Source organism: Desmodus rotundus, chromosome 10 (assembly GCF_022682495.2).
Source record: "Desmodus rotundus isolate HL8 chromosome 10, HLdesRot8A.1, whole genome shotgun sequence".
Classification (NCBI taxonomy): domain Eukaryota; kingdom Metazoa; phylum Chordata; class Mammalia; order Chiroptera; family Phyllostomidae; genus Desmodus; species Desmodus rotundus.
In genome coordinates, this window is record NC_071396.1 from 56,214,617 (window position 1) to 56,223,052 (window position 8,436).

General features: G+C 53.3%; 1 protein-coding gene across 1 annotated transcript; it reads left to right on the forward strand.

Annotated features, from left to right (window-relative positions):
* The first annotated feature begins 5,437 nt into the window (after positions 1-5,437).
* On the forward strand, positions 5,438-7,975 carry POU4F3 (POU class 4 homeobox 3). The gene is made up of 2 exons (XM_024575247.4): positions 5,438-5,792; positions 6,109-7,975. The coding sequence occupies exons 1-2, from the start codon at positions 5,673-5,675 to the stop codon at positions 7,003-7,005; spliced, it is 1,017 nt and encodes a 338-aa protein (XP_024431015.2). The 5' UTR covers positions 5,438-5,672; the 3' UTR covers positions 7,006-7,975.
* Positions 7,976-8,436: the final 461 nt, after the last annotated feature.

Sequence of the window (8,436 nt, forward strand, 5' to 3'; positions counted from 1 at the left end):
GCACAGCCACCAAAAGTAGACCTCACATCTTATCATTGTCCTGGTTAAACACTCCAGTGGCTCCCCACCCCACCATCCCCTACCCCAGGCCTGCCTTTTGACTATCATTTCTCACATTCACAGTTTCCTCATCAAGCTCCCACTACTCCAGTCGCCCTGCTCTGCTCTGACCACCCCATGCTGGCGCCCTCCAAAGGGCTTGCACACTTACTGTTCCCCTGATCTTCCATTTTGTCCTTCAGGCCTTGACTCAAAGGTCACTTCCCTTTTCTGCCCGCACATTCTCTATTCCATCACCCTGGTTTATTTTCTCTGAAGCAGCTATCCCTACTGGAGGGTATCTTTTGTGGGGTATCTTGTAGCAACTGCTGAAGCATCAGTTGGGGTGGGTGCATCGTGGGGAGTGGGGGGTGGGGAGTGGGTGGGTGGGGGGAGCAAGGTGTGTATGGCTTATTTGCAGCTGAATTCCTGTCTCCTAACATTCTGGCTGCCGCATAATAGGCGCTCAATAAACGTGCTCAATGGATAAGCATGATGGAGAAAAAGCTCTTGGGGTTCCCTTGCCTCTGTGCCCTCATTTTTCAGGTGAGGAAACAGAGGCTATGAGGGGTCAGGGGCCTGCCTGGAGTCCTATTGCCTGAGTGACTGCGTTAGGTCCTGGATGGGGAAACCTTAGGGGAAGGGGGGGGCTCATGGCACGTGCCGATCACCCATGGATGCTCGGCCTCCTCCGGCTCCTGAGTCCCTCTGGGCGTCTCGGATCCTCCCGGTCTGCGCAGACAATGCAAAGCAAGCGGCGGACAGGCGAGTCCAGCAGCAGCTGCGCAGGCGGCGGGTACATGTGAGAAGTTTGTGAAAGGAGATGAGAGAAAGGGAGAGGAAGGCAAGGCAGGCGGCTGCGAACACCTGGCCGGGCAGCCCCGCCAGCTGCCTCCCCGCGATGGCATCTTGAGTTCGGCCGGCTGTCCTATCATCCTATCGGGCCTTCTCCCATTCCACCCCTCTTCCCCTCCCCAACTCTCCGAGGTGGAGCTTGGCCAGGGATGGAGGTGGGAGGGGGTAGTTGCTGGCTTCTCCAAGTGGCCTGCTCCGGAAGCATGCCTGGTACAGGGCCAGCCTCTGAGCCCCTGAAAGCAGGGCCTTCTGGGAAAAAAGGGAAACCCAGGTCACCCCACTTCCTTAGCCCCTGAGCTTGGGAAGCCTTGGAACTGATGTTAGCTCAGGGTGTTAATTAAGATAATCCTGAGTTCCATTCCTCACTCTACCATGCTTAACTGCGTGGCCTTAGGCATTTCAATCTCGCTGTGTCTCAGTTTCCTCATCTGTAAAATGAAGATAATAATCTCAACCTCACAGGCTTGATGTGGGGATTCAGTACAATACTTCTAATGCACATAGCCCAGAGCTTGGCACTCAAGAACCACTCCCTAAATGGCTCTTCTTGTTGTCACTACATCGTAGGTCAGAACCTTGGGGAGACTATTATTCATGCATGCGTGCAACACAAATTATTGTATTAAGCTCCTACATGATGCCTCGCCCGTACACATAGCACTGGAGACGCAGGGATGGATAAAACTCATCCTCAAAGAAGCCCCAGGGTCCTTTAGGGAGCAGAGACCATAAAACAGCACATTCTTACTAAAGGATAATAGAGAATGATGCAAAAAAACCCCTCAAAGAATGAAAATTGTCTCTTTGAGTCCAGGTCACCTGCATGCTAATCATGGATGTCTATTAAAAATCACCTTTGTCCTTGTGGTCAAAACCTCTGTGGTCCTGTGATTTTCAGAGGCTACAGATGACTCCTACTCTCAATAAAGTAGAAAACCACCAGCCCACAGGAAAATGTTTCTGCCCCCTGCCCCAGCCTCCCTCCAGGGCTAGTCCTTCTGGATGATATAGTGCTTTGTGTCCTGATTTTGACTTCCCTGTGGCAATTTTCTATCCCCACTAGACAGTGAGCCCCTGAAACAGTGTGCGCTATGCCTGTAGAACCAATCACAAGACCTACCTGTCAGTAGATATTCTGAAATGATTGCAGAATGAAAAAACAATGTCCCCTTAGTGCCACTTGCATGAATGCCCATGTGGTTCTTACTTGGACCTTCAGACAGATTTTGTTTGGCCTATGTGGTGTGTGTGTACCTATTTTAACTGTAGTTTAATTATGATTAAATTCATCCTTTAAGGAAAGGATGGGGGCATGTGCTCTCCAGTTTACCACAATCCCAATCTTCCCTTTTACACACACAGCTAATTGATTTTTACTAGATTTGCCCCTAACAGAATTTAAGTTTGCAAATCCTGTAAAGTGTAGAGAATGTTATTGACTGTATTCTAAGGCTTTCCTTTCAATTGCATTGTGCATGGTCTTTTCCTCCTTTCCTCTCCAGTCTGTTATCTCCAGGGCCTTCTCAGAAAGACTGGTCTCTAAGGATGGGTGTCATCTTACCACTGGCTGCCTACAGCTGCTAGTAGACCTTCTTAAAAGGAAGAATTGGAAAAACCCAGGGAACATAGGTTGCCAGATGCAAGCTTAGGTTTTGATTTGTGATCCTAATGCGTTGGGATGCTGGAGTGGAGGCTGGTGAGCTGAAGGTCAGCATTGGAGGCCTAAGGGGGCCAATTGGTTTTGCTCTGTCTCTGACCTCTGCCTGACCTCCACCCTGGCTAGTATCTCCCAGGCCCCCAAGGGGACAAAGCAGGGAACGATGGATATGGATGGGCCTTTCCCTCTGTTTCCGGATGTTCAGCTTCATAAACAACCTAGGGTATTATGGAGTGAGTATGGGCCTCAGGGCACCATGGGCCAGGCTAGTTACAAATTTCTCTCTCTGTGGGATGCAATATTCCCAGCTTCCCATTCCCTTTTCTCTTTTGGCTTTAGGCAGAAAACAAGAATGAATGGTCCTAAATGCTGGTGAGTGATAAAATAACACTGCATGCAGCTTCTGGGGAGTTGAGCATCCCTGGAAAGAAGCTCTGATTTGCTCAAAATGTGTTTCACTTAAATCAACCAGAATGACAGGTTTTTTGCTAGGACTGAAACACTTAGCAATCATGTAGTTCAGCCCTCTCCTTGTGGGATAGACCCAGCGTTAGAATGCTGTCCAAAACCCAGCCCTCCTGAGGCCCACAGTTCTAGTGCATAGTCTATAGTTCAAGAATCCCACCAGCCTTGTTCTGTGTCTTGTGCATGAATCCACATCCCTCCACTGTGGGGCAGTTTCCGGTCAGTTTCCTGCAGTGGACTTTAGACTGGTGACTCTGTGAGCATGGGGAAGGAGTCTGATCCACAGCTGTGTCCCAGCCCTCTGCATGGGGGCTGTGACCAAGCAGGAGCTAAATGAATGGAGGAGACAAAGGATCCAGTTTGCACATGCAGACCAGCCATTCTCCAGGGAAATGACCCAGGCCACTCCCACTCCCAAATGTTTTTTTCTCTTTAAATTGAAGGAGGAAGAAGAGAGGAATATTTATTCCATGATTTCAGTGTGCCAGGCACTGTGCCAACTGCTTATCTCGGGGTATATTCTTCACAACCATCAGTGTAGGGAAAACTATTATCTCCATTTAACAGATGAGGAAACTGCAGTACAGAGACGCTGAAGTGGCTCATGGCCTCTCCGCCAGCAAGACCAGGCCTGTGCCCCAAAGCACCAGGTTGTGAGGAGGCTTACTGAGCACTAAGGATCCATGCTCAGTGCACTTCTGTCTAGTTTAGCTCCTAACGTCTTCACCAGAAGCCAAGAAAGCATGCATTAGTGCAATTCCCATTTTAGAGCCCAGGTAACCGAGACTCACGGAGGTTTACTGAAAGGGCCTTGCTTGACCTTCCGCACCTGGGCTGGGCCATTTTATGTAGTTTGCAGGGCGGAACACCCCACCCCCGCAAACCCGCCCTGCCCCGCCCCCTCCAAGGGCTCGGCTGTGAGAAGCGCTGGCAAGACTCGAGGACCGGAAGCCCCAGGGATCCTGGCTGGCTTTCCTCTTAGGCCAAGGGGTGGCCTCTCCAACACCCCGCCCCCCACGATATTAACGTCTGGGAAACCCGGCCCACGCCCCGCGGCGAGCGAGGCTCAGCCGCAGGTTGGGCAAATCTTTGAAACCCCAAGGCCTCTCCCGGGGTGGAGGCGACGTGTGCTCAGCTGGGCGCTCAGGGCTTCTCTACGAACCTGGTTTTGCTTTCTTTGGAGGGTGGCGCGGCCACAGTCCCAGGATTCCCCATCCATTATTCACGATGTTTACTAGCGCAGGGAAAGGAGAGGAGAGGAGGAAAGAAGAGGGGATGAGAGCAGAGGGGAGGCGGGGGCGGGGCAGTACTAACTCCGGAGCAATTCGGTCCCAAAACTTCATGTAAGAAGACAAAGTAGTTAAGTGGTTAAGAGCCTGGGAAGCCCTATGTTGGCGTCTGGCACACAGTAGGCCACCATTTGTGGAATGGATAACGAAACGAGCGAGTGAATGAACGAATGGCTGTTCCCGACCATCGACGTTGTCTTAGCCAGTCACTTAACCTCTCTGACCCTCGTTTTCCTGTTTTGTAAAACGGAATAACAGTACGTCCTCCATAGGGTGTAAGGACATTATGAGCTAACTCTCTAAGTTGACTAGCACAGATTAGGACCTCAAACATGGCAGCTATTGTTATGGGGAATGGGGTTTGTAAGTGCAGGCGGCCCAACAGAAGTGCACTAACTGACTCCCAAGGTCTCCGGATAGCCCGCAACTCCGGGTAGCCTAGAAAGCTTCCTAGGCTGGCTGGCTGAGGAAGGGGGAGGGGGCCAAGTCGTCTTAAGCAAAAGCTGGAAAGGTAAGCGTGGGGAGGAAGCCACAGGCCTCCTGGACTGGGCAGGCAGTTACTTCCCCCGCCTCCACCACGCCGGGCAATTTGGGGGTGGGGGTCACCTGGGGCTCATTTGGCAGCCCCCCGCCCTTCCCGGAGCCCGTCTGGGTGATTGGAGGCGCCTCTTAGCTGCGCCGAGGGGCCGGACTCTAGTGGACGGCTCGGGCGTGGGGCCAGGAGCGCCCTGGAAATGGGCAGTTTGGCGGCAGCCGGTCCGACAAAAAGTGTGTGTGTGTGTGTGTGTGTGTGTGTGTGTGTGTGTGTGAGAGAGAGAGAGAGAGAGAGAGAGAGAGAGAGAGAGAGAGAGAGAGAGAGAGATGGGTAGCTGGAGTAAGGTCAGCTTCTGGGCCACGCTCAGGCCCGGGCTGCTCTTCGATCTGGGCAGTGCGAGCTGGGACAGTTTGGAGAGGTTTGGGACTTTGGGGAGAAAGTCCACGAAGAGGAAGAAAGAATCCGGAAGGTCGGTGGGGCTGGAGCCAGGCGGGGCGGGGCAGACCAGGAGAGGCCCAGCCAGGCCGGAGTATAAATGCCGTGCCGGGGGAGGCCGTGGCGGGCACAAGAGGTGCGCGGAGATCGGCTGCCTGGCTTTGCCTCTCCGGCGGCCCTTGCGAGTCCTGGGCGCGCGAGCACGCCTGCGCGCTCCCTGGCCCTTCCTGGCAGGCTGCTTGTAAGATGAGTGAAGAAGCAGGTGGGGGAGAGGGGAGGCAGCGAGCGAGAGGGCGAGGGGAGCGCGGGCGCTGAGCGGCGCTCACTTGGAACGCGGCGAGCGAGCGAGACGAGCCTGATCCATGTCCCTCGCTGCCTCCCTGCCAGACGCGCGAAGATGATGGCCATGAACGCCAAGCAGCCTTTCGGCATGCACCCGGTGCTTCAAGAACCCAAATTCTCCAGCCTGCACTCCGGCTCCGAGGCCATGCGCCGAGTCTGTCTCCCAGCCCCGCAGGTACGTAGTGGAGCATAATTACCGCTCTAAGGCACATTTTTTGACAGGCACTTGCTTCATGTTTTTTTCATGTCTCCCAGAACAATCGCCGCTGTCTGAACCCCTCTCCTGTCTCCCCCGCGCTCTCTCCCGGCGCCCTCTCTCTCTCTCATTCATGTCTCTGATCCACACGTCTGTTCCAGCAGAAACTCTGTCTCCGTATTAATTTTTATGACCTGGGCTTTGAGGAGAGGCATCTCGGTTGCTTGAAAATGTGTTTTAATCCTGAGTTGACAGTATTCCCCACTGACCGTGCTGTGCGCCTTCTCACTTGCAGCTGCAGGGTAATATATTTGGAAGCTTTGATGAGAGCCTGCTGGCACGCGCCGAAGCTCTGGCAGCGGTGGACATCGTCTCTCACGGCAAGAACCATCCGTTCAAGCCCGACGCCACTTACCATACCATGAGTAGCGTGCCCTGCACGTCCACTTCGTCCACCGTGCCCATCTCCCACCCGGCCACGCTCACCTCGCACCCACACCACGCGGTGCACCAGGGCCTTGAGGGCGACCTGCTAGAGCATATTTCGCCCACGCTGAGTGTCAGCGGTTTGGGCGCCCCTGAGCACTCGGTGATGCCAGGGCAGATCCACCCGCATCACCTGGGCGCCATGAGCCACCTGCACCAGGCCATGGGCATGAGTCACCCACACGCCGTGGCGCCTCACAGCGCTATGCCCGCATGCCTCAGCGATGTGGAGTCGGACCCACGGGAGCTGGAGGCCTTCGCGGAGCGCTTCAAGCAGCGGCGCATCAAGCTGGGGGTGACTCAGGCGGACGTGGGCGCGGCTCTAGCCAACCTCAAGATCCCGGGCGTAGGCTCCCTCAGCCAGAGCACCATCTGCAGGTTCGAGTCTCTCACTCTTTCGCACAACAATATGATCGCGCTCAAGCCAGTGCTTCAGGCCTGGCTGGAGGAAGCCGAGGCTGCCTACCGAGAGAAAAACAGCAAGCCGGAGCTCTTCAATGGTAGTGAGAGAAAGCGCAAACGCACGTCCATCGCGGCGCCAGAGAAGCGCTCACTTGAGGCCTACTTCGCTATTCAGCCGCGGCCCTCATCCGAGAAGATCGCGGCCATCGCGGAGAAACTGGACCTTAAAAAGAACGTGGTGAGAGTCTGGTTCTGCAACCAGAGACAGAAACAGAAACGAATGAAGTACTCGGCTGTCCACTGACTGCGGCGGGGCGCAGTGTCGGGGCTGGGAAAGCTGAGTGTACGTCCAGGGGGGACGGTTATGGGGGACTCCAAGATGTTTTTTGGCAGGTCAGGTTCTCTTCCCCGAAGCCACAGGCTTTCCCCTTTATCCCACCTGGGTGTCTCCTGGTCTTCTGTTTCTCTTTTTTCCATTCTGTTCTCACCAGGAAAGCTTTGGCGCTAAGGAAAAAGTCATGAAGGGGTAGGCCTGGAGGGACTCGTGCTGTCCGTGGTGCTGAAAATCTGCCTGGCTCGTTGCACTGCTCGACCTCAGGGCAGGAGCCCAAACGAAGGGGATAGTGAATTGGCCCGAGCACACGACTGCGGTGAAGGGGGCCACTTTGCTAAGCACGATTAGGCAAGGGATGAAGGGATGGGAAGAAAGTGATAAAGAATAATGAAAAGTCTAACTGGGGAAAAAACGTGTACTGGAGATTTATTTAGAGCATATAAAATCATGTATGTTTCCAAAGGATAGCCTTATACTTCCTTCCCCGCCTAAATTTTATTCATCTCATTCTTTGGTTTGCTATAAATTCTCTAAGGTAGCATGGATTAAGTTCAGGGAAAGTGTGCGGGAGTTCCAGGCTCTGAGCAGTTCTCCGGTTCTCCACGTCCGTCGGACTCCAGAAAAGGGCCCACATACTGGGATCGCTTATCTGTTCGCAAGCAGCAGTGGACACCTGCTCTGGCCCACCTTCTACTATCTGCTGGCATTGAAGTGGTAATTACTGGCTGCTGCAGAGCGAGGGATTGACAGTGTTCCTGACAGCCTGAGAACTCTCCAGCCCCAGCTCGAGGCTCCAGCCAGACTCCCAGTGCACTGTAGAGGCGGCCTCTCGAAAGTAATTGTAACTTCGCTGAATCACATGCAAGTCTCTCCAAGACGTCTAACCTCATCGCTCTTTTATTGTTATTGTTAGCATGATTGTTTCCTGTTATTTATTTAACGTCGCTTCTTTCCACCTCCCTTATATGGGTGCCTCTGGGTGGAGGTTCACCTACAATTTTGGGTAGAAAGAGGGGCCAGATTGCAGGCCTGGATCCTTCTCACCTCACTCTCTTGAGCCCCATTACATTTTATGTTTCATTGCTTCATATAATTTGCGTGTTGATGTGTGATCTTTGGTTTCATTCTCCGAGTAGATGCAAATAAATATTAAGTTTTCTTTTCTCTTTTCCCTTTCCATTAACTTCTAAAATAAATTCTTTATTTTTCAACCCGAATCGCAGTGCTTTTCTTTCTCAGATGCTAAGGAGTACTCGTTTTGGAAAAGATTTAAAAGTGAGAGCCCAAAAGGGCTGGGCGGTCATTTCCGGGCAGGCCAATCTCCTTTGTCCTCTTCTTTGGTAGCCTCCTCCTCTCACTCCGCTCTTCTCCGGGGAGATCCTGCCGCTGATGCCCAGCCCT

What these genes read in the sequence shown, in the direction of transcription:
- POU4F3 (XM_024575247.4), top strand. Translation starts at nt 5,673, where the DNA reads ATGATGGCCATGAACGCCAAGCAGCCTTTCGGCATGCACCCGGTGCTT. An exon ending in TCTGTCTCCCAGCCCCGCAG is followed by an intron (nt 5,793 to 6,108) that starts GTACGTAGTGGA and finishes TCTCACTTGCAG; the next exon opens with CTGCAGGGTAATATATTTGG.